General features: G+C 41.5%; 1 protein-coding gene and 1 long non-coding RNA gene across 3 annotated transcripts in view; one reads left to right on the top strand and one right to left on the bottom strand.

Annotated features, from left to right (window-relative positions):
- Positions 1–24,109, top strand: part of aspm (assembly factor for spindle microtubules) — a 30,941-nt gene extending 6,832 nt beyond the window's left edge. Inside the window, exons 8-26 of one of the 2 annotated variants that reach the window (XM_008406312.3) lie at positions 465–532; positions 1,270–1,411; positions 1,656–1,786; positions 2,699–2,874; positions 3,858–4,003; positions 4,535–4,620; positions 4,710–4,922; positions 5,648–5,852; positions 6,716–6,864; positions 7,635–7,763; positions 8,482–8,676; positions 9,140–14,233; positions 14,331–14,480; positions 14,568–14,759; positions 21,264–21,456; positions 21,533–21,687; positions 23,019–23,195; positions 23,280–23,440; positions 23,690–24,109. In XM_008406312.3, the coding sequence (XP_008404534.1) occupies positions 465–532; positions 1,270–1,411; positions 1,656–1,786; positions 2,699–2,874; positions 3,858–4,003; positions 4,535–4,620; positions 4,710–4,922; positions 5,648–5,852; positions 6,716–6,864; positions 7,635–7,763; positions 8,482–8,676; positions 9,140–14,233; positions 14,331–14,480; positions 14,568–14,759; positions 21,264–21,456; positions 21,533–21,687; positions 23,019–23,195; positions 23,280–23,440; positions 23,690–23,792 (7,865 nt within the window). In that variant the 3' untranslated portion in view covers positions 23,793–24,109. Of the gene's footprint in view, positions 1–464; positions 533–1,269; positions 1,412–1,655; positions 1,787–2,698; positions 2,875–3,857; positions 4,004–4,534; positions 4,621–4,709; positions 4,923–5,647; positions 5,853–6,712; positions 6,865–7,634; positions 7,764–8,481; positions 8,677–9,139; positions 14,234–14,330; positions 14,481–14,567; positions 14,760–21,263; positions 21,457–21,532; positions 21,688–23,018; positions 23,196–23,279; positions 23,441–23,689 lie in introns of both variants that reach the window. The other variant, XM_008406310.3, reaches the window with a different exon arrangement.
- Positions 1,502–5,718, bottom strand: LOC145551389 (uncharacterized). The gene is made up of 2 exons (XR_014087194.1): positions 5,630–5,718; positions 1,502–1,821 (listed from the first exon to the last, which is right to left on the bottom strand). It is a non-coding gene; the product is annotated as an uncharacterized LOC145551389 (long non-coding RNA).
- Positions 24,110–26,152: the final 2,043 nt, after the last annotated feature.

Below are 26,152 nucleotides of genomic sequence, written 5' to 3'. Positions count from 1 at the left end.
GCCATGACGGCCATTTTAAAATGTTCATTCAGTCTGAAGGACGACTGGAAAACGGATCACAATAACTATTGATTAGTTTTTAAATATCTGGTATACGGACAAACCGGTGGAACGACGTTTCCTGTTTTATCCAGTTTTTACTCCACGCCGTTATGAGACAGGGAGGAGAAACTTTAAGCTGTTGCTAGGAAACCAAAGCCGGGGGAACTTGAAGCTGCTTGTTACCCAGCAGGTTGTTGCTAGGCAACCAAACAATGAGCCAGTGAGTTAATGCCACCAAGCTAGCTTAGCTCGCTGTGAGAGATTGAGCGGCTAAAGCCTGTCCTCTGCCTACATACCCCAGAATGCTGTGCGGGTCTAGATTGAAGTTCAGTTAATATTCTATATATAATCTATTTATATTGATGAGCGTTTATCGCAGTAAACATGTTGTTGTTGTTGTTTGTTTGTTTGTTTTGAATCAGGTGAACGTAAGAAAGTGCTGAACTGGCTGCTGTCATACAATCCGCTCTGGTTGCGCATCGGCCTGGAGGTAACTCGCTTTAATCGTTTGGGATTTTTGTAAATTTATTCATAAAGCATTTAAAAGTAGCTATTAAATGCATCATTATGTACAGTATTCATAATTTTTCTTTACAGTTTTATTTTATTGGGACTTTTTGTCAAATTCAGCCTTAATTAGTTTTTAGTGGGTTCTAGTTTTATTAGTTATTAAGTATTCCTTAGTTTCAGTTGAGTTTGTATTAGTTATTGTTAGTAGTTTTAGTTTTTTTCACACTTTGACTGTATTTTTTAATTCTATACCTAAACATTAACTAAAACAGGGCCGGCACTAACTTTTGTGGGGCCCCGAGCAGATTCCTGATGTTGGGCCCCCAACACCACACATATGTATGGAAGAGGATCGGTGCCAATGTTTAGAGGAAAAAAAATGGGCTTCTTTTTTTCCCCCACAAATTTTGACTGATCTTCTAAAGATTATTAGCTTTATTTTCTACAGATTTTTTTCCCTTCCAAATTTGAACCTTTTTTCAGAGAATGCATTCTTTTATTTACTTGCCTTTCTGAAAAGTCTGACGTTTAATATCAACATTCAAACCTTAATCTGTTTTCTCCTCAGAATCTATAATTGTTTTTTATTTTAGTCTAAGAATTTTTTTCTAGTTTTCCATTTGTAGTAGCGTTTAGTTTGTATCATCAGTGTTATTTTACATTTGTCATGCTAGCTCTTTTGAGGCGTTTTTTTAAGCTAACGTTTTGCGTCCTCAGACTATTTTCGGGGAGATGATCTCCCTGGAGAGCAACAGCGACGTTTTGGGTCTGGCCATGTTCGTCCTGCAGCGCCTCCTCTGGAACCCGGACATCGCTGCAGCCTTCAGACACGCCCGGGTGCCTCACCTCTACAAAGACGGTAAAATCGTAGAGGCGCTCTGATGTACTTCATGTCCATTCGATCCATTCACCCGAAAAAGACAATTTTATAACTTTAAAGCTCGTAACTTTGACTTCCTGTTGGGCTTGCATTTTTATTTCCTGGCAGAGATTTTATTCCATTCATGTTCAGACGTTTTCACTGATTATTTCTTGCTGCGTTATTGACCTTTTATGGTTGCCATGACTACCGGGGGTCACATAGCGAATCATTTCCGCTGCAGGCCATGAGGAGGCGCTGTCCCGCTTCACGCTGAAGAAGCTGCTGCTGCTCGTCTGCTTCCTGGACAAAGCCAAAGAATCCCGTCTGATCGAACACGACCCGTGTCTGTTCTGCATCGACGCAGAGTTCAAGGTGAGCCAAGGTCGCGGCTCGCTGCTGAATGAAACCTAAAGGTCACACAAAGGTGAAAATATGGAAACGCTGTGAAAAAACAGAGAAGTTTATTTCTTAGCAGAAATATCAGAATTCACTGCAAAAAAAAAAGAGAAACAATTGTAACTATTAATTGTGGTGAATGATTTATGGAAATAATCAACTAATTTAGTTACTGATTTATTGTTTTTTAGTATTTATTGACACAATTTGTAGTTTAGTCATTTTAAAATTATTTGTTTTTCAGCAGGAGAAAATGAGCATTGTCCAAGAACAGATGAAAAATAAACTTTTGTCTAATTATGGCACATTTACATAAACGTCAGTTAAAGTGCACTGTCCGTGTCTGATAAATTAAATCAAAGTTAACTGGAGCACACACTCACTAAAAGAGCTAGATTTAAGCCAAAACAGTCCTAATGCAGGTGCCCATGTTGTGTTAACATACTCAATATATAAAATTAAAAAAAAAAAAAATTATTTCCCATTTTAAGTGTTTTTTTTTTTTTTTTTTTCCCCTAATTGTTTCCTTAAAAATAGAGCTCACAGAATGTCCCAAACTGGAAAAACTTGCTTTTATTTCATTCATATTTCCCTTTGAGTCGACATGAAAATCACTATAGCTGTAAAACAAGATGGCCGCCTTGGCCACCCAAAGGCGGCCATCTTCATCGCTCAACATCAGTCTGAACGATGAAAGCCTAAGGAATGCATTGGTGGGAAAAATATCCAGATTTTCCCAAAAATTAAATCTCCAAGACCACATCGTGACATTTTACACTGGATTTCCCAACATTCCTGTCCATATTTCACTCTTTAGTGGTTCCTCTCATTATTTTACAGGGTTTTCTGATTGAAATCTTCGCTCTGTGTGCGTTTTGTGTCTGGTAGGCGAGTAAGGACCTGCTGCTGGCCTTTTCCAGAGACTTCCTGAGCGGAGAGGGCATCCTGCCGCGCCACCTCGCCTACCTGGGCCTGCCCGTCTCCCACGTCCAGACGCCGCTCGACGAGTTCAACTTCGCTGTGAAAAACCTGGCCGTCGATTTGAAATGCGGCATTCGCTTAGTGTGAGCGGGACTTCTTAAAATTTCTATGTTTTCGTTTTTGGTCAAAGCGCTTGGTTTGGTCATTGGATTCGCTCATGTAGGGATGGGCAGATGGCTAATAAAACGCTTGTTTCATATTAGGAGATGTATGGATAAGTATTGATTAGTATTTTGTTTTAAATATCTGAAGTATTGCCAAACTGCTGCCGTGACCTTTCCTGTTTAATCCAGTTTTCTCTCCACGATGTTATTTTTTTATTTTTAAGCTGTCATGAGGCACGGTGGGGAAACTCGAAACTGCACCGGGGAAGTTACTGGGCAGGTTGTTGCTAGGCAACCAGAGTTGGGGGAACTTGAAACGGCTTCTTAACCGGCAGGCTGTTGCTAGGCAACCAAAGAATGAGCGAGCCAGTTGATTCCCTTAGCTTAGCTTAGCTTGCTGTGAGAGGTGGAGCAGTTGGTGTTTTCCTTTTTCTCTATAACTCAGAGTTAATTAAATACACATTAAATATTCAATCAGAAGCATTATCTACTCTTATTGATCACATATTGTTATTGATTTATTGTCCAGCCCTACTCTCATGTAGAGTTGGGGCATAAACTGATTTCATCTGTTAATTTAAGTTTTTGTTTTTGAAGATGTAATTTTTTTGGGGGGGAAAATCTGTTTTTAAAATATTTTTTTCTTTTTAAATTTTTAATCGATGAACTTCTTATTTCTCAAAGTACTGGCAACACGCTCAGGGTGGCCATCTTGTTTCACAAGTGTGTTTAACTGCCTCTATTTATTTGGGCTTTGAATTTATGTAAACTCTGACGAAGAACAAGCTGCAATTTCTAAATCAGTTAATCGTATCACAAATTGAAACAAGCTCAATAATTTTAATTTGCATGATTTATCATTTTTCTCTTTCTGAAATTTTATCCTACATCAAAAGTAAAAATAAAAAAATAGAAATATTGAGCATCTTGTAATGTTATAAAATTCTCTGTTTCTCGTCCAGTCGTGTGATGGAGCTTCTCGTTCAGGACTGGAGCCTCTCGGCGAAGCTGCGTCTGCCGGCCATCAGCCGGCTGCAGAAAGTTCACAACGTTGACGTGGCGCTGCAGCTGCTGAGAGGCAGAGGCATCGACCTCAAGGATGAAAGCGGTAACCCACGGCTGCAGCACTGACACACCAAGCTCTGTCCAGGATGTCGGTTTTATTTCAGGGTTTGAAATCTTTGAAAATGCTTGAACATCAATCAGGTGTTTTCAAGGTTTGGAAAGTGCTTGATTTCTGTGTGAAGTCCTTGAAAGTGTTTGATATTCAGACTGCACAGTTTTCTAATAAAGTGCAATATTGTAATATTATTATTATTTGATTTAAAGTCTAAATCTACAGTCGAAACCAGATATTTTTATACAACTAATCAAAAGCCAAACACATTTTTTCCCCCTGGAGATGTTTAAAAACATGAAATTTAGTAAAAAATTTTGTCTATTTAGCTGTAGAAAATGCTACCAACAGACATTACTGATAACGGTAATAAATGACAATGTATAATAGTGAATTAAATATGTTTTTTTAGTTAATTTCTATTCTTTTCTCCAAAGTTTGATGCTGGAAAAGTTTAAAAACTTCCCTTGAAAATCGTCTGTGGGTAAAGTGTATGAACCCTGTTAATATTTTTGTTGTTAGGATCCGTCATCGACTCCAGGGACGTTGTTGACGGCCACAGAGAGAAAACGCTGAGCCTCCTGTGGAAAATCATCTTTGCCTTTCAGGTGAGGTTCTGCTGTTGGACGCCGGTAACCAGGTTTAAAAAAAACGGTCGTTTTCATGAAGGTTTAACGGTGGCGCCTGCTGGTTGAAGGTGGAGGTGATCCTGGATGAGGCTCAGCTCAGGGAGGAGGTCGACTTCCTGAAGCGAACTCTGAGGACCAAACGCAGGCTGGCCCTGGTCCGGGCCGACCGGGCCGCTCAGCCGAGCCCGGCGAAGACCAGGCCGCCGCACGAACACACGAGCGCCAAGATTTCGCTGCTGATGGACTGGGTCTGCGCCGTGTGCGACTTCTACCACATAAAGGTGAAAATGCTGCTCTTTGTAGACGCGCGACGTCAAGTATGCGAGGGAAGGCAAAGACCTGCTAGCAACCAAGACTACCGTTGGACTCAGCTGATGAGCTGTCAACGTATAACGAGCTCCATCTTAAAATGTACGCCTGAGTGTTAGCTTAGCTAATAGCTGCGGTAGCTAATGCACCACAGCGATCACTTATCAATAATCAAACAACCTGAAAACATAAAACTGTAACGGACTGAATGCTCTGTTCCATATGTGGGGAATACTTCAGTGTTTTTTTTTTTTTCAGTGTTGAATCCACTAGTGGAGCTGTTGTCAGTCGGTTGCTATAGCAACGGGCCAGTGGGTAGCCGACGCGCAGAGCGAGAAAAAGGAAGGTTCTGAGTCCTTCTACAGTTTTTCTGCGTTATTTTCCCCTTTGCTCTGGTGCCTGGACTGAATCGACAATACCTACGTCTCCAGGTTTAGTTAACAGTCGTTAGACCGCGGCAGCGCAGCTACGGAGGCAGAGAATCGTCTTTTTGTCCTCCAACGTTGTGCGCATGCACCAACTTACCGGATGAAAACGATAACGTGAAACATTTCTAGAGGAAAGAAATGACAATTGGAGAGACGCAAAGTAACTGTGGCTTTCCTATAAACGACCGTTCACAAATAAGTCTCATACTTATTTGTGATTCTTGTCTAGTAAAACCGAGCGGCGCGCTAACCTGTGTTCCTGTGTGCAGGTGGAGAACTTCACCGTGTCGTTCTCTGACGGCCGCGTCCTCTGCTTCCTGCTGCACCACTACCACCCCGCTCTCCTTCCCCAAGCCTCCGTCAGCCAGAGAACCACGCAGACCCTGGAGTGCGCCACCAGGGGGCGCCTGGAGCTAAACTGCTCCGCTAGCGACTCCGACGGCTCCTTCGACTCGCCGCCAGCGGAAATGGATGGTAAAGATCTGATCTGAGCAGAAACGCAGCAAAAACACAAATTATTACCAAGTATTTTGGTCTAATCAGGGAGTCCAAAGTGCAGCCGGATGATTTGTGATGATTTGTGCCTGATTATTATGGAGGGGAGCAAAACATTGAAAATGTTAGCTAAAACAAAAACCATACTGCTCATTTATTAACCAGGTTTCTGCATCAATCTTAATAGAAATACAAACTTTAATTGAATTAATAAAACAAATTACCCCAATATTGTTGCTGAACTAAGACTAAAAAAAGTTTTCCAGCCCAAAAAAGGAAATGAATCAACAGCAACATATTGGAACTGGTGCAACATTTATAATAAATGTTGTGTAACATTTATAATAAACATTTGTGAGATAGTTATAATTTTATTAACCACTTATCTACAATAAAATCAGTTTTTCTTCATTTATTTCACAGACTAATGGTCCAAATAGACATAAAAACAAAAACATGATGCACAACAAAAAAGAAATTGTTTCAGTTAAATATTTAGCGTTTAACTTGTTCAATTTTATTTTATGAAAAAATGTTTTTTGGTCCCTCAAATGTTTTGATTTTGGCAAAAATTCTGGAAACCACCGATCTGGATTCTAGTGCAAACATGTTGGTTCACTTTAAATAAAGCAAAACTAATTTACAAGCAACGTTTCAGCAAGATATAGAAGCTCGTTTTAGGTAAATAATTCCTTAATATCGATTTAAAAAGTTCTGGTTCCACTGACTCTTATTTGAATGATTATATTTGCAGTGAGAAACTCTTTCAGGTTTAATGTTTTGCGGTGAAGTTGGCCGTCTGCACTGCATGTCTGTAACCTGGTTTGGTTTTCTGTCAGCAGGTGAAGGTTCTCCGTCTCCGGGCTTCAAGGAGCTGCTGGAAAACGAGAAGAAGAACTTCAGACTGGTGAACGCGGCGGTGGCGTCGCTGGGCGGCGTGCCGGCCATGATCAACCCGGCCGACATGTCCAACACCATCCCCAACGAGAAGGTCAGGCCAGAACCAGAACCTTGGTCTGGTTCCTACAGGCCTCAATGGGCTGGAAATGTCTGGAGAAATGACCAAGTTACTTATTTATTTAATTTAATTATCCAAATGAACTCTTAAGAATTTCTCAACAGTGATTTATATTTTAAGTCTATGTATGAATTATTTGTTAAACCACATCATTCAGACGGATAATCTGTGAAAAGGTCCATCATCTCCTCCCTGAGCTAAAGAAATACAATAAAAACAACCAGTCAGAGGCAGGAGGCGGGGCTTAGCACTGTCAATCATCCTCATATACTCGCTGTTAAAGTTGCTAATGGTGGAGAAACAACTTACATTTACCATAACTGTTTATTCACAGTCATCAGTGACTATGCTAACTAGCATTAGCATTTGCAGCATCCTGTGCTAGTTGCAGCACAGCAGAGGATGATTGACAGCATTAAGACCCTCCTCCTGGCTCTGATTGGCTGTTTCTAGCTGGTACTCGCTTTTTGTTCTTTTTTTCTAAATTGTCAAATATATTATTTTACATTTATTCATAAATTTAATGGGGTCAAATTTTATTTAGGGATTTGTGGAAAAGACAAATATAGTAAATATAAAGATTAGAAGGCAAATTAAATAAATAAATAATGGAGGATTTTGGAGCAGCTCCAATAAACTGTTTTCATTACAAAACATTTCCTACTTTTTATAACCTGGGGATTCATTTGTTCAGGCGATGGCACCAATTAAGCCACTTCTCCGTTGCCATGGTTTCCCTGCAGGTTGTGATGTCATACGTGTCGTTTCTTTGCGCCCGCCTGCTGGACCTGCGGATCGAAACCCGAGCGGCTCGGCTCATACAGGCCGCATGGAGGAAACACAAACTGAGGAAAGACCTTCTGCTCTTCCAGGTTCCTCCTTCTTCTTCTCATTATTTATTTTCAGTTTCTCAGTGCTTTTAAACTATGGGATGTTTCAACATGTTTCCAGCCATATCTACCTTTAGGAATTAAAGTGAAAAAGCTGCAACTTGTATTTTTGCGACTTTATTCTCACATTTAAATGTCTGTCATAAATACAACTTTTATGGGGGTTTTTTGTTTGTTTTTTTCAACTTTTCTGTGTTTTCATGACTTTCTGGCATTTTGACTTTAATTTTTTTTGTTTTTCTTTTTTACAATTATTCGTATTCCAATTTTATTCTTATTTTAATAACTTTCTTCTTGTATTCTAACGTGTTTACATATTATTTTTTCCTATTGAGTCATCTTTAGGCAATGCCTCCGTTTTTCCCAGGATCACAGTAAAAGTAGAGTTTCCCTTTTGGGGCTGATTTTTGTTTGTGATGGTAACGTTCAGAAAAAAGTTTAAAATATATTTTCTTTATTAAATCAGTTTTAAAACTCTGGATATTGGTAATTAACTCATCAACTTAAAATATCCTATTTTCTTTTTTATGCTTTTGGGCATTTTGAGTTTCAGTTTAATAAAATGTGATGAATTTGGACAGCAATGTAACTCCACAGAAAAGTTTATGCTGCAAATCAAATCAGTCATTAACTTGTTTCCAAATAAGCCAACATAAAACACAAAAATCACCCTAAAGGTTTTTTTTTTGTTTTTATTCAGGAGCGAAACAAGGCGGCCATTAAAATCCAGGCGGCGGTGCGACGTTTCCTCCTGAGGAGTCGAGCTGAGAGGCAGAATCGCGCCGCCGCCGTGATCCAGTCGGTCTGGAGACGTTATTTAGCTCGGAACCGGCTGAGGATCCAGAAAGAGGCTCGGCTTCGGGCTCTGCAGCATGAAGCAGCGACTGTCATCCAGGTGATTCTCCAGTTTCTTACCTGCTTTAGTTTGTGTTTGGGCAGTTAAAGCTGTAGTATGTGAATTTATTTAAAAAAAGGTTTTTTCCATATTTGTGAAAACTGTCATCATGTTATATAATATGATTCAGATGATCTATAAAAATATTCAACAGAAGATTCCATTTAATGTTTTTGTTGTTGGTTTTAGTTAACTGTTGTAACCTTGGTGAGCACAAGTTGATTGGCAGCGCTAAGACCCTCCCCTTGGCTCCGATTGGTTTTCTGTGTATTACTGCAGTTTATACCGGGAGAAGGCGGAGCTTCATGATTTCCTTTTTCACAAATCATCTCTTATGTTGTCACATGATTTTAACAAATCCATAAACATGCTGCAGTTTTAAGTACTTTAGTTTATAATTCATTTAAGCTGGAGCTTCGTGTAACATGATTGATTCAGGAACTGTTTCTGTTCATCTCTTCAGGCTCACTGGAGGAAGTTTTCCGCCCTGAGGGCTTATCAGCGCCTCCAGTATTACACCATTATAGTTCAAGCTCAGTGGCGAATGAAGATGGCCGCCAACGCTTATGCAAAAACCTGCTGGGCGGCCGCCGTCCTTCAGAGTCGCGTCCGAGCTCAGGCCGCCTCCAAAAGAGACCGGGAGCGATACCTCCTCGTTCGGAAAGCGGCGCTGAGCCTCCAGAGAACGTTCAGGACATGGAAACATCGGAGAACTCTGAAGGAAAACCATGCGGCCAGAATTATCCAAGCTGCTTTTAGGAAATTCACGATGTTAAAGCTGCAGAACCGCTCCGCCACCGTCATCCAGGCGGCCTTCAGAGGACACGCTGCCAGAAAGAAGTTTGTGGAGAGGAGATGCGCCGCAGTGACGATCCAGCAAAGATTTCAGGCCTCTTTGAAAAGAGACTTTGACAGAGCGAGGTTCGTAAGGATGAGACGTGTAGCTGTTTTGATTCAGGCAGTTTACCGCGGAAAAATGGCGAGAGAGTCGCTGAAGAAGCAGCACAGGGCAGCGGCGGTGATCCAAGCTGCATTTAGAAAACACGCTGCCCAGAAGAAGTACCGCCTGTTGAGAAAAGCTGCAGTTGTGATTCAACGGAAATACAGAGCGACGGTTTTAACTCAAAAGATGAAGAAGGAATATGAAGCTCTTCGGAGCGCTGCGCTCATTATCCAAGCTACATGGAGAGGCAGAGCAGAGAGGAGCCGGATAAAAACGCTGCATCACTGTGCAACTCTGATACAAGCTCACTATCGTCGGCATAAAGCCCAAACGGACTTCAGATCCCTGAGATCAGCAGCTGTGGTCATACAGCTTCGCTGCAAGGCGTTTTTGCTGGGGAACAAGATCAGGAAAGAATATCTTGAGAAGAAAATGGCGTGCATCATGCTCCAAGCTGCATTCAGAGGCTTGAGAGTCAGGACAGAGCTGAGGGAGAAGCACCGGGCTGCAACAATCATTCAGTCTGCGGTGAGGATGTTCTTATGCAAGAAACAATATGTTCTCCTTCAAAGTGCAGCGATCCTCATCCAGAGCAGATACCGAGCCCTTCTCCTCTGCAGAGCGCAGCAAAGCGAGTTCAGAAACATGAAGCAGGCCAGCGTGAAGATACAAGCTGCCTTCAGGGGGTTCGCAGCGAGGAAAGACTTGAAGAAGAGACACAAAGCTGCTGCAGCAATCCAAGCTCAGTTCAGGATGCACAGAGATCGAATGGCTTACCTGGCAACAAAGTGTGCAGCCATTATTATACAGGATCACTACAGAGCCAAAATACTCCGGGATGAGCAGATGAGGAGGTACCGAGCAACAAGACAAGCGGCTGTGGTCATCCAAGCGGCGTTCCGCGGACACAGAGCCAGGAAGATGATGGTGGAGTTGCATCAGGCAGCAGAAATCATCCAGAGGAGATTTCTGACAAGCAGAGCCAGGAAGCGGTTCTTGGCAATCAAGGCAGCTGTTTTGGCGTGTCAGCAGAGATACAGAGCAGCCACTCTGGCGAGAAGACTCCACCTGGAGTACCAATCGAAGCGCAAGGCAGCGGTTTGCATACAGGCCGCCTACAGAGGGTACGCAGTCAGGAAGCAGCTGCAGGTGAAGCATAAAGCAGCCATCATCATTCAGTCTCACATCAGGAAGTACCAGCAGAGAAGCCGCTACAAAAAGCTCCTCTGGGCTTGTAGAGTGTTGCAGGAACGCTACAGAGCTGTTCAGCTAATGAGGGCTAAGAAACGCGCTGCCGTTGTTTTGCAAGCCGCTTTCCGTGGGATGAAAACGCGGCAAACCCTAAAACGAAGACATGAATCTGCCGGAGTCATCCAGAGAGCTTTCAGGACCTACCGGGAACGTCAGCACTACCTTTCCCTAAAAGATCACGTTGTTAAAGTCCAGCGCAGATATCGGGCTAATGTTGCAGCTAAGGAGCAAAGAAGGCAATACGAGCGCATCCAGAGGGCAGCAATCCTCCTTCAAGCAGCTTTCAAAGGTAAACGAGTCAGAGAAGAGGTTGCTCGCCGGCACCAGGCTGCAGTGATGATCCAGGCTGCATTTAGGAAGCACAGAGTAAGAGTCAGGTTTCAGGCAATACGGGTGTCTGCCATCATCATCCAGAGGCGCTACCGGGCTCTTCATCTCCAGAAGAACTTCCTACAAATGAAGCGGTCTGCCGTGGTCCTCCAGGCGGCATTCAGAGGAGCTCATGTGAGAAGAAAGATTGCAGAGATGCACAGAGCTGCAACCATCATTCAGGCTAACTTCAGAGGCCATAAACAGATGATCACCTTCAGGCGACAGCGTTGGGCAGCGTGCATCCTGCAGCAGAGGTTTAGGGCCCACAAGGAGACTGTGCTTCAGGTGAAATGTTACCAGGAGCTTAAAAGGGCAGCAGTTTCTCTGCAGGCGGCGTACCGCGGCAGGAAATGTAGACGACTCATCAGTCAGTGGCATCAGTCCGCCTTGGTTATTCAACGGGCTTACAGGGCGTACCAGGAACGGAGCGCCTACCTTACACTAAAATCGTCAGTCCTGATGGTCCAGAGAAGATATCGAGCCACAGTGGCAGCTAAGACGCAAATGCAAATATACCAACGCACGCGTGCTGCTGCAGTCCGTCTCCAGGCAGCGTACAGGGGACGCAAGGCAAGGAAGGAAGTTGCTCATTTGAATCGGGCTGCAACTGTGATCCAGTCTGCATTCAGAAAGCACAAAGAACAAGTCAAATTTCAGGCGATGCGGCTGTCTGCTATCATCATCCAGAGGCGCTACCGAGCTCTTCTTGTCCAAAGGAGAGACAGAGAAAGTTACCTGAGAATGAGGCGATCTGCAGTTTGTCTCCAGGCTGCATTCAGAGGACATAAAGTGAGGAAGGAAGTTGCTGGTCTGAATCTGGCTGCGACTCGGATCCAGTCTGCATTCAGGAAGCACAGAGAACAAGTCAAGTTTCAGGCGATGCGGCTGTCCGCCATCATCATCCAGAGGCGCTACCGAGCTCTTCTTCTCCAAAGGAAAGACAGTGAAAGCTTCCTTAAAACAAAACGAGCCATTATCACTCTTCAAACTGCTTTCAGAGGACTCCTTGTCCGGACTCGGATGGCAAAGATGCACAAAGCAGCTACCATCATCCAATCAAACTACAGACGACACCAACAGCAGTTGGCCTTGGAGCGGCAACGCAGGGCGGCCTGCATTCTGCAGAGGAGATTCAGGGCCTATAGGCAGAAACAACTGGATGCAAAACATTTCCAACGGGTCAGAAGAGCCGCCATCTTTCTACAGGCTGCGTATCGAGGAATGAAATCTAGACAAATATTGAGGCAAAGACAGGAGGCTGCAAGGGTGATTCAGAGAGTTTACAGAGCCCACCGTGAACGCAAGCAGTTTGTGACCCTAAAGAAGTCTGTTGTGAATGTTCAGCGCAGATATCGAGCTGCTGTTGCAGCCAAAGAGCAAAGAAGACAATATGAACAGCTAAGAAGGGCAGCAATAAGTCTTCAGTCTGCATACAGGGGACTTTATGTCAGAAAGGAAGTCGCTCGTTGGCATCAGGCTGCCGGTTTGATCCAGAGAGTTTACCGGGCCCACTGTGAATGCCGGGAATATCTGGCCTTCAAGACCTCTGTTGTCTTGGTTCAACGCAGATATCGAGCTGCTGTTGCAGCCAAAAGACAAAGACAACAATATGAACAAATCAGAAGGGCGACGATTGGTCTGCAGGCAGCGTTCAGAGGATTTCAAGTAAGATACAAAGTTGCTCATTGGCAAAAGTCTGCAACTGTGATCCAGTCTGCATTTAGAAAGCACAGAGAGAGAGTCAAGTTCCAGGCTCTGCATCTGGCGGCCATCATCATCCAGAGACGCTATAGAGCTCTACTTCTCCAACGACGAGATGGAGAACATTTCCTGAATGTTAGACGTTCTGCTGTCGTCCTGCAGGCGGCGTTCAGAGGCTATCGTGCACGGACTCAAATTGCAAAAATGCACAAAGCCGCTACCATCATTCAAGCAAATTTCAGGAGACTCGAACAGCAAACAGCCTTTAAGAGACAACGCTGGGCAGTGACTGTCATACAGCAGAGGTTTAGATCCCAGAAACTTAAGGCGATTCAAGCAAAGCAATACCAAGATGTCAGAAGAGCCATCATCGTTCTTCAGGCTGCGTATCGAGGAATGAAGTCCAGACAGAATTTAAGGCAGATGCATCAGGCTGCAAGGGTAATCCAGAGAGCTTACCGTACCAAGAGTGAACGCCAGGAGTACCTGGCCTTCAAGACCTCTGTCATCTTGGTTCAGCGCCGATACCGAGCCATAGTGGCAGCAAGGCAACAAAGACGACAGTATGAACAAATAAGAAGAGCGGCCATTGGTCTGCAGGCAGCGTTCAGAGGACTTCAAGTCAGATACAAAGTTGCTCATTGGCAAAAGTCTGCAACTGTGATCCAGTCTGCATTCAGAAAGCACAGAGAGAGAGTCAAGTTCCAGGCTCTGCGTCTGGCGGCCATCATCATCCAGAGACACTATCGGGGTCTTCTTCTCCAACGGCGAGACAGAGAGCAATTCCTGAATATGAAACGCTCTGCTGTCGTCCTGCAGGCGGCGTTTAGAGGCCATCATGTCAGGAGCCAAGTGGCGAAGATGCACAAAGCCGCTACCGTCATTCAGTCTAACTTCAGGAGACACAAACAGCAAACGGACTATAAGAGACGATGCTGGGCAGTGACTGTCATACAGCAGAGGTTTAGAGCACAGAAATGTAAAGAGCTTCAGGAAAAGCGTTACCAAGAAGTTAGAAGAGCCGTCGTCGTTCTTCAGGCTGCGTATCGAGGAATGAAGTCCAGACAAATGATCAGAAAGAGGCGAGAGGCTGCAAGCGTCATCCAGAGCGCTTTCAGGGTCCACCGTGAACGGCAACGGTACCTGAAACTGAAATCATCCGCTCTCACGATTCAGAGGAAATATCGAGCCACTAAAGAAACCGAAGCGATGAAGAACAGATACTCGCTGATGAGGAACGCTGTCATCACTCTTCAGAGATGCTGCCGAGCCTGGAAGGAAAAACGACAGGTAACCATGAACCAAGTTGGGTCTAGATTTTATTATCTGGGAGGAATCTAACCAGATCCTGTGATTTTTACTTTGAATTCGTGCTGGCTGGTTTCAGGCCCTGTTGGCAGCCCAGGCAGAGCAGAGACTCCGTTTTACGGCTGCGGTTTTCCATCACCTCAGCGCCATAAAGATCCAACGAGCCCTGAGAGCACACTGGGCTTTGGAATCAGCAAAAAGACAGATCCAGTCGGTCGTTACCATACAGGTACACCTGCAAACCAGAACCAGTGATGTACTGTTGGTTTTAGGAGCGTAGCACCTGACTATGAACGGTTCTCTGTGCTTTTCTCAGCGTTGGGTTAGAGCGAGGCTGCAGAGGAGACGATATCTGGAGGACAGGAGGAAGGTGGTGACGGTCCAGAGAGCGGTCAGGCGTTGGTTAGCGCGCCGCCACAAAGCCGCCGCCGTCATCCAGGAGGCGACCCGAAGGTTCCTCCTCGTCAGGCGACAGAAGAGGGCTGAACGAGGCATCATCAAAGCTCAGGTGAGGCGGGCGCTGCTGAAGCTAACGCGGCCTGTGCCATTAGCTAATGCTAGCAGTAGCTAATGCTACCACCAAGTCTGTACTTGCGCTGGCTGACTGTGCTAAAGCTCACTTATGGTTTGTGATTTTTCTCATTTGCTCAAGGTCAAGATTATAGATATGGATTCAAATATGAGATGAGCTAATGCGGTAGCATCTGAGGGAATTTTCTTTTGGCTTTTTTGCCAACTTTGAAAATGTTTAGCATACTTGGCTCCCCATCATTTTTTTTTCTGGATAAATTGAAGAGCAAATTTACTTGGCCGTTTTGGAAACTTAGTTGAATAAATTTGACATTTGTGAAGTTTTTTATCGAATGATACGAAGCCTGCAGGTGGTTTGTTTACATCCATGCTCTTATTTTAAAGTTCAACATTTCCATTTCCTTTTGCTTATTTATTTTTTTAAACTTAATAGAGCAAGCAAATACTAAAATTAAAAAAACTAAATTACTGTAAAACCAAACTTAAACAGGGTTTCCTTATTGAAGAATGAACTCAATTTGTAATCGACTCTTGGTTTCAGAATGGGTTTTTAACTAGCATTATAGCATTAGCTTCTACTAAATACCGTTTAGCATTAGCCAAGCTAATGTTTTGATTTGCTTTAAGGTCTAACATAACTAACTTATTCTACACGTCTGTTATTTTAAAATACTTTTTGTTTTTTTATGTTTATAAGATTTTTGTAGTCATTGTGGAACCAAAGTGCAACTTTGTTAAATATTTAATGAAAACTGTTGAGATAGGGTTCCGCTTCCGGGTCATGACCAAGACGGCAGCTTAACTTCAGTGCTAATCAACGGTTTTACAAAAACAACCCAAAAACAAATTTATATTTAACTTCGAGTGAGATTTTACCGAAGATGGAGGCTAGGGTTGTCTCAAGACGGAGGAAAACGACTGGTGCAGCGATAATTAATGAGGAAGAACAACGAATCAACCGTAGCCGCTCGCCGGTCCACGAGGCCGAGGACGGGGAAATGGAGGAGGCTAGCTTGAATAGCATACTCGCAGAACTTAGAGATTTCAGACGAGACAACAAGCAGCAACTTCTGGAGATCCAACAAGAACAGCGCCGAACGAACGTTAGGTTAGATGAAGCAGAGGGTCGAATCGAAGAAATGGAAACAGCCATGCAGGCGGCGTCATCCCTAATTAAACGACTTCTTCAGCGCCAGGACGACATGGAAGCTAAGCTCATTGATCAGGAGGGCCGCGCACGTCGTGATAACATAAGGATTTATGGTATTCCCGAAAAGGCTGAAGGTAACAACATCGAGGGCTTCGTAGAAAAACTGCTTCGAGTCTGTTTGGATCTCCCACAAGATGCTGAGCTCAAAATTGAAAGAGTTCACAGAGCGCTGGCCCCCATAACCACCAATGCGCAATCAAAGCCTCGCTCGATCATTGCAAAGTTTGCCAGTTACAAAACAAAGGAGGAAGTTGTTCGCAAAGCCTGGCAGAAAAAACAATTACAGTACAACGACGAGCGCTTCTACGTTGACCATGACTATCCACCAGCTATTCTCAAGAAACGTACAGAGTACAATCAAGTAAAGAAGATACTGAAGGAGAAAAAAATCAAGTTTCAAACCCCCTACCCAGCAAGGCTACGTGTGTTCTACAGTGAGGAGACCCGCATGTACCGGACTGCAGCGGAGGCTACATCAGACATGGCATCACGAGGATTCCCGGTCACGGTCATTAATCCCCCGGTCAACCCGATCCAGCAGGAGCTACAACAACTTTCTTCTTGGCAGGCGGCTGGGTACCGGGAGGCGGAAACATCGAGCGACGCACAAACCCAGGAGCGAGAGGACTCTCGACGGCGGATTAAAGAAAAGCTACAAGAATACAAGCGTCAACCTCCGGCAGATAAGTGACTAGTTGAAGAAAATAGTTGTCATTTGAGGGTTTAACTGTACCCATGTTACTCCGGACTAATCACAGATTTAATAGTTGAAGCACATAATACTCTTGGTCAATGGCTGAAATGACAACACAGCCACCTCAGGGGGCCCCACCATATATAATGAGTGAGCTTTGCCCCGACTGGAGCGCTAACATCTTCAGCTCCTTTAAGGTTCAGTTCTTTAGAACCTCTGTTCTGGAAGCAAACCTTCTGTTAAAGACTTTATTATATTTTTGTTACGTTCATGTTTCACTGTTATTGTTGTGGGGGTACATCTTATTTTTTAGTATTGGAAAAAGATATATGGTTTTGTTCAATGATGAGACACTTTCTGAAGGAAATATAGGCAACCATGACGGATAGGCAAACCTTAAAATTAGCATCATTTAACGTAAATGGGGTTCTTAACCCCATGAAGAGAAATAAGATATTATCTAAAATGAAGAAAGAAAATGTACAGATAGTTATGTTGCAAGAGACACATCTTACATCTGGGGAACATGAAAAATTAAAAAGGATGGGCTTCACCAAAATATATTACTCATCGTATAAATCTGGTCATAGACGGGGCGTAGCCACATTAATATCACAGAGAGTTTCATTTGAACTCATTTCTGAAACAAATGACAAAGAAGGGAGATATTCATTAATTACAGGTAGAATAGATGGAATCAATATATCGCTATGTAATGTATATGTTCCACCTGCCAGTGACTTTTCATTTTATAGAAAACTATTTGATTTAATGGGACAATCAACGGGTATACTTATTTGCGGAGGAGACTGGAATATAAGACTTAATCCATGGCTGGACTCTTCAAAACAAATTCCCCAAACAGCTTTACAAAAAAAGATTAAAATTCTAATGTCAGAATACGGCGTTATAGATATCTGGAGGAGTTTATATCCAACTAGCCGAGACTACACTCATTTCTCTCATGCACATACGGTATACTCTAGAATAGATTATTTCTTTACTTTTAAAAGAGATTGTCATAGGATTTGTAACTGTGAGATAGGCAACATTGACCTCTCTGATCATGCCCCCTTATTATTAACTTTAAAATTAGACGAGGACCCTAAAAATACACAATGGAGATTAAATACGAGTGTACTGAATGACCTCCAATTTACGAAACTAATCAAATTTGACATAAATACATTTTTAAAAGAAAACAATAACGGAGAGGTTAGTCCAGAAATAGTTTGGGATGCACTAAAAGCAGTTATGAGGGGTAAAATTATATCTTTTTGTGTCCAAAAAAAGAGAGCAAACCAATTAAAACTATCAGAATTAAATAATGAAATAAAAGAGGTTGAGACAAAACATAAGAAAGAATTAAAACCAGAACATAGTATAAAGCTTAAAATGTTAAGAAATAAACTTAATGCAATGTATCTCCAAGAAATACGAAAAAAGATGATCTATACTAAACAAAGATATTATGAATCAGGCGCCAAATTTGCTAAACTCTTGGGGAGAAAATTGCAAAAACAACAAGCAGATAACACGATATACAAAATAAGGGACCCAAATTCTGAGAGGTGTGTGTATAAACAAAATGAAATCCAACAAGCTTTCCAAACTTACTATAAACAATTATACACACAACCAAACTTAAAAGATGGGCAGCAAATTAAACAATTTCTTGAACAACTTAACCTACCTGTTCTGTCAGATGATCAAAATCAAAGGTTAATGGCTGACATTACAGAGCTTGAGCTCTCTTGCGCCATTACAAAGCTTAAAACAAACAAATCTCCCGGTCCAGACGGATTTCCATCCGAATGGTACAAGCAATTTAAGTTAGAGTTATCACCGTTCCTCCTTCAAATTTTTAATATCGCTCTGAAAGAGGGTAAAATGCCACCAACATGGAAACAGGCTACAATATCAGTCATTCCAAAAGAAGGAAAGGACCATCTCAGCTGCAGTTCTTACAGACCTATCTCTGTTCTTAATATTGATTATAAGCTATTTACATCAATTCTCTCAAGGAGAATACAAGATATACTCCCAGAACTTATCCATACAGATCAGACCGGTTTTATCCCACAGAGACAAACCCATGATAATATACGTCGTACATTGCATATCCTGAACCACATTCAAAAATGCCAAACACCTGCTGCAGTGATCAGCCTTGACGCTGAAAAAGCTTTCGATACAGTAAGCTGGGATTTTCTATATAAAGTACTTGAGAAGTTTGGTTTCCACTCCAATTTTATTGACATAATCAGGTCACTATACACAAAACCACTGGCACGGATAAAAATCAATGGATATCTGTCAAATACCTTTGAATTAGAGCGTGGAACGAGACAAGGATGTGGACTCTCTCCTTTACTATTTGCCCTCTATATAGAACCGTTAGCCCAACTAATACGACAAACTGAAAATATCAAAGGTATAAACATTTCTGGTGATGCACACAAAGTGGCGCTATATGCAGATGACGTGTTGGTATACATAAGCGAACCAAACACTTCACTGCCTACATTATTTCAGAGTTTGAGCAGCTTTGGTGAATTTGCAGGATATAAACTGAATGTGAAAAAAACACAGATATTGACATTTACTTATAATCCACCAAATTATTTGCGTACTGGAAAACTTAAATGGGACCAAACGGTATTGAAATACCTCGGGGTTCTTATCCCCACAGATACAACCACTATAGCCAAGTGTAATTATGAGGATCTTCTGACCAAAGTTAAATCAGATATTCAGCGATGGACTGTCACCCCTTTCATGAGTTTAACCCAAAGAATTGAAGCTATCAAAATGAACCTACTACCAAGATTTATTTTCTTGTTTCAAGCCCTACCAGTAGAAATTACTAAAAAGCAATTTGTAGAGTGGGACACAATGCTTTCCAGATTCATATGGCATGGAAAAAAGCCGAGAATTAGATTTAAAACACTACAGCTTTCAAAAGAAAAAGGGGGCATGAATGTACCACATTTAAAGAACTACTTCTATTCTGCTCAAATTAAACCACTGATAAACCTATGTAATAAAAACTATAAGGCCCGATGGAAGGATATCGAATTGGCTCTGTCCCCAGACACCCCGTTACAGGCAGTCTTAGGGAATAAAGATGTAGGACAGATTAAACTCCAAAATGAAAATCCTTGGATAAGATCCCAATTAAAAATCTGGACAGATGTTAAACAGGAATATAAACTACATGATGCGCTAAGAATTATAAGATGGTGTGCTTACGATCCTGACTTTAAACCAAATCAAACAGACACGGGATTCCGTAGTTGGACATCTAAAGGCATAACAACACATTTCTCATTAATGGATAAAGGACAAGTAAAAGACTTTCAAACACTTAAAACTAGTTATAACCTGGGGAAACAGGATTTTTATAAATATTTACAAATACGCCATTATCTTAATCAGGAAGTTATTAGACATATAGATGAACAGGAACCAGTGCTTAAAGAAATACTAACAACTTATCAGGCCAAATCCAAAAAAGGTATTATCTCACGGTTATATAAGGGGCTTATGAGTAAAAAAACACATTCTTCTCTATATGTGAAAACAAAATGGGAAAAGGAAAGTAAAATAGAAATATCAGAAGAAAAGTGGCATAGTTACTGCATGACAGTTTGGAGATGTACCAATTCGTACTCATGGAGAGAATTTAACTGGAAATGCTTACTTAGATTTTTTATAACACCGAAACAGAAAATCTCTCATACCAGGGGGGAGCCTAAGTGCTGGAGGCAATGCGGAGACGCAGAACCCAACCACTGGCATATATTCTGGGACTGTACAATTATAAGACATTATTGGGTAGAAATACACAAAAATCTGGAAAATATCTTGAATATAAAAATACCTTTTAAATTTAATATTCTTGTTCTAGGTGACACAGAATACCTACCTAACAATGCAAAATATCTGTTTCAAATATTAATCACAGCATGTAAAAAAACTGTCACCAGACGCTGGCTTCTTCCTGAGCCTCCTACTGTAGAAGAATGGATAGAATGTGTTAACGAAATCTATCAGATGGAAAGATTAACATTTCTAATTCGTTATCAAATGAATAAATTTATCATCTTGTGGTCCAAATGGATGTCATATGTCAACCAAACACAATATGCAGTAAATTGATTAGAAATTAAAAAGAAAGGCTTCACCCTTCAGGAAGTGTCTATTCTCAATATAATACACTTAGTTATATACATAAAAGAATGTCTCTCCAAAACAATACCCCCTGTTTCTCTCCCTTTTTTTTTTTTTTTTTTACTTTGTTTGCTTTTTGTTGTTTTTTGTTTGTTTGGTATTGCTTTCATAAATGAAAATGTAAGGAGAAGAAATGTATCGGATCACAGACTGAAACTGTGCTTTTGTAATCTTCTCAATACCTCAAAAATAAAGAATTAAAAAAAAAAAAAAAAGAAAACTGTTGAGATAAATAATTAAAAGCCCCAAATTAGATGATGAATTAGTCTAAATTTCTGACCAGAACCTCACGGGCCCGGTTGACGCATCAGAGGCTCAAATGGCTCCATCTTGTGTCCCTGCAGGCTCTGTGGAGAGGACACCGCTCCCGCATGCTGAGCGACAACCCCAAACTCGCTGAGCTGAGGCACCGCTTGCGCAAAATCTCCACTGAAGTACGCGAGGAAGACAAACTCTGCAACAAAACCTCTTCTGCGCTGGAGTATCTCCTCCGATGCAAACACTTCTCCTTCATCCTGGAGGCCCTGAAGAACCTCGGTAAGACCTGGACCGGCTTGTTTTCGCCCGCTGCCGTCGGTCGGGTAGTGATGAAAATGTTTTTTACGGTGAGCAGAAGCCGCCACCAGGCTGTCGCCGGAGTGCTGCGAGCGGCTGGTGGGGAGCGGCGCCACCAGTGTCATCTTCACGCTGATACGCAGCTGCAACCGGAGCGGACCCTGCATGGAGGTCATCAACTTCTCCGTCCAGATCCTCCTCAACCTCTCCAAGGTGCAACAGACGTGTCCGGTTCATTACATCGATGCTTTTCTGACTATGAATATCTTTCATTTTTATCCCAAAAATGAAAGATATTCATTTTTGAATATCTTTCAAAAATATTGAAAGATATTCAATATCTTTAAATATCTTTCAAAAATACAAATTTCAGTCAGCTGAAATTTGTAAATTTCAGCTGACTGAAATTTACAAACTTAATCTTTCAGGTTTTTCCCCTTAATTTGATTGTTTTTACTAAAACAGGCTCTAATTGTACTTTTCCTAAAGTCTCCTGTACCGAATCCTTTTTTTGAATCGCGCCCTCTGGTGGAAGTTGTTGGTAGTTCAGGTGGCAAATGCAAATTTAAGACCAACAAGGCTAAAAAAAAGTATTTTATTCTTTAAAAACCTCTAATAGTCATACAATAAGTAATAATTAAAGTGTTACAAGCTGTTTGTATTAGTGTATATAAAACAAGCATTACACACTAATAAAAATGGTAAAAATGAGTAATGGCAGCAAAAACAAAACGATATACTGGACATTAAAATCCAGTATATTTAAAGTGAAAAATCTATTTTCAATTATTTAGCTTTTAGTAAAAATAAACGTGCACGGTTGTTTGCCCTTTGACCTGTCCAGGGTGACCCCACCTCTCGCCCACCGATGGCTGGAGAGGCACCAGCACCTCCCAACCCCGATGGGACGCGGGTGGAAGGAGGTGGATAGATGGATATTTTTACTAAAAACAACTAAAACTGTCATAAGTTGCAGAGTTTTCTATTTCAGGCCTTCAAAGGACGATAAATTGTCCCAGAACGATAATATTGTTGTTGTTTTGAGGCTATTTAATCAATATAATCACAATATATCAGCACCGACATCAGAATTAGTCATTCTTTAAACATGTCGGTTTCAGCCCGATAAAAACAACGATCATAAACAACTTGTTGCCGTCTGTTTATGATTGTTTGTTTCTCCAAACCTGTCAAAAATGTGGACCAAATTTTCATATTGGTGCAAATCTAATGGTCAAAGATAAATTCTGATGAACATTTAAAACAGGAACTGGAAGACATTTTAAAATATCCAAAATTAATAAACAAAACGGAAACAACAAATAATATGAATTATGAAATCTGTGAAAACAAAAACGCCCTTCAGAAAAAAGGTTTGGTTGAGACCAAAGCATCAGGCTGAAGACTTTTATCATTCTGTTCTTGGTAGAAAGAGGAATAATATAAATTATTGAGCTTGTTTTAATTTAACATGCGATTAATTTATTTGTTTCAACTGAGATGGATCAGAGAAGTTGGTTGAAATCTAATCCGTTTCCCCTCAGTACCACCTGACCATACAGGCGGTGTCTTCGGTGGAAAACTCCCTGGAGACGCTGCTGGATTTGCTGCAGAAATACCGGGAGAAAGCCGGAGACAAAGTGGCCGAAAAGGGCGGCAGCATCTTCACCAGAGCCTGCTTCCTTCTCGCTCTGCTGCTGCAGGACGAGCGCCGCGCTCAGGTCTGAGGCAGACAGGGGGGAAAAAAAACAGTCTTTCCCACCGCTGCTTACGAAAACATCTTAATTTAATCCATTTCCCCTCAGGAGGTGGTGAAGCTGCCTAAAGTTTTGGACCGAATACGCAGCATCTACCGGCTCACGGCGCGGAAACACAGGATGGACGAAGAGCGCAGCGTCACCAGGCAGAGGATCAACGGCAGCTTCTACGTCCCGCCGACGCCGCGCAAGTCCAAACCGCCACCAAAGTAGGCAGCATCTGATCTGTAAAAACCCAAACAGGACTTCTGCTTCTGTGGGAACTGAAATGTTGTTTTCTATGGAGCTAAATTAGTGTCAGAAAGATTCACAGTAAGATCTGCATGTGTGTAATCAGACCCAGAAATGTAAAAGAAGGTTTGTAAATGTACGACGTGATTCACTGTTCTGTACAACACAAGGCGAATCTTACTGTGAATCTTGGGACTAATTTAGCTCCATACTTTTGTGTCGTTCAGGTTTGCACCGGATTGGGTTCTGAGGAAGGACAAACTGAAAGACGTCGTCGATCCCCTCAGAGCGATCCAGATGGTGGCCGAAACGCTCGCCATTGTTTTATAAACGGAAAATCTTCAGGAGTTTTTTTGTTTTCACAGAAAACCTCATATCTATGGGTTTTTGGTTTTTAATCCAAATATTTGCTTGTAAATACTGAATTTGATTGATCTTTTGTGATAATAAAATTGATTTTGTTTAATGTTTTTCCTTTTTCTATCTTTTCTTCCTGTTTCGGGGAACTAAAAAAAAAACGCCTAAAAATTTTTCTTTTCAAATCTTTGTGCTCTATACTGTAACTTTCTGACGGTTTGTCTTGTTTGTACAGCGTTTTTGTTGTGAAAAGTACGTTTAAATAAAATGTGTCAATACCGAGTCATATACATACGGTTCTATATGTACAGCTAAATCATCATCTTCACGTTTTAGGTGGAAAAGGGAGGAAAACTAAACCCAAGATGTTGGAACTGGATCTTTTTATGGAGTAAAACAAAAATATTTCATTTCTGAGAATATATTTATATGCTTAGTTATGTGATGTTCGAAGTAAATGTTTTAGAAAATTAGTTGTTTAATAGTTATTACTTAGTATATTTTTAGGCACAAATAAGGATTAATACTGAATAACATATATTGGATACATGTTTACATTATATAATACTGAATAATATGTATTAATATGTATCCTTATTTATTTGTGTCATTATTAATCATTATTAATTTGTGTTTGTGTAGTTATATAAATATGTATTGATATTACTAAATAATGTATTAAATTATGAACGGCTGTGTGCTTTGTAATATGCTCAACATACATCAATATCAGGATATTCCATCCCTATTCTACTGTTATAGCCACTAAGCATATTTAAATATGCTGAACTATGTAGTAGAAACATACTTTTGAAAGTGGACGGACGGACGGACGGACGGACGGACGGACGGACGGACGGACGTTTTCACAGGTTTGGCTTCAAAGCGGTCCCTAACTTGTATGGGTTTTCATGTGAATGATCAAATGATCCCTTCGATAGAAGCTTTTCTCACAAGACTGGTTTCTCACCTGTATCGATTCTCTGGTGATTATTTAAATTTCTATTTTCAGAGAAACCTTTTCCACATGTTTCACATGAAAAAGGTTTCTCACCTGTATGAATTCTCTTGTGACGATTTAAATACCTAGTCCTAGAGAAAAGCTGTCCGCATGACTGGCATGAGAAAGGTTTCTCACGTGTATGGATCGTCTTGTGCTCCTTTAAAGTACTATTTTGAGATAAGCTCTTTCCACATATCTGACATGAAAAAGGTTTCTCACCTGTATGGATTCTCTTGTGATTATTTAAATTTCTAATTACAGAGAAACTTTTTCCACATGTTTCACATGAAAAAGGTCTCTCACCAGTGTGGGTTCTGTAATGGTTTTTCAAGTTACGCTGATGTGTGTAACGTCTCTCACAAATGTCACATTTGAAAGGTCTTTGTGCCAGAATCAGACTGACTCTCCTGATCTTTGCTCTCAGCCACTGGAGAGACATGAAGCTGCTCTGCTCTCGTCTCTTCTTCACTCATATCATCTCTCTGAAGAGTAGAAGTCTCTATCAAAGCAAACTGCTTCTGGACAAGCTGCTCTCCCTCCTGACTGCTGCAGAGGTCCTTCTGGTCCAGTCCAGTTGGTAAATGTTCTGGTGGCTGCTGTTCATGTTGAAGCACCAAAGAATCCAACTCCTCCTTTCTTACATATGTTAGTGGATATTCCATTTCCTCATGTTTAAACAGTGTAGGTTCTGGTTCCTCCTCTTCTTTTTTAATCAGTTTTGGTTCTGGTTCCATCTGTTCCTCTTCAGTCCACTGATGTTTTGTCTGGTCCTGACTGGACCTACTTGCCAGGCTCCAGACTTGTTGGATGGCAGAAGCTTCCTCCTCATTGGAGACACTTGACTGTTGAAGGTCTGTGGGAACAAAAACACCATCATTAATATAATTTAATTGATGACCATCTCATGGATCAGCCTGGTTTTCCATGGAGATTCTGGTCTGTAGGCATCATGCGATTCATCTAAAATTAGCTTGAAGAGTTTAACTGAAAAGCAGGTAAAGTGTCCTCCACACTGATTTGGAGCTGTGGCAAAAATTTTCAAAATATTTTAATCCAGAAGTACAACGTCATACAACGTTTTATTTACAATGTATTCATAAAGTGAAGAACTCAACCTGCATTAGTACGTTTAGTTTTAATCTCACATTTTAAAGTTGATCAGACTGTGTCGGCCTTTAATCAGTAAAACATGGCTTTCTGGTTCTCTGGATGATAAATGTGATGAGACACAGAGGCTTGTTTCTTTAAGCCATTTCTCAAACAAAAGAGAAATGGCTTATGTTGTGTTTTGTTTCATTAAACACATCTGAGAAATGTAGATCTGGAGAAA

Source organism: Poecilia reticulata, chromosome 4 (genome assembly GCF_904066995.2).
Source record: "Poecilia reticulata chromosome 4, P_reticulata-male-v2, whole genome shotgun sequence".
NCBI lineage: Eukaryota > Metazoa > Chordata > Actinopteri > Cyprinodontiformes > Poeciliidae > Poecilia > Poecilia reticulata.
This window is presented reverse-complemented; position numbering and strand designations above follow the sequence as displayed.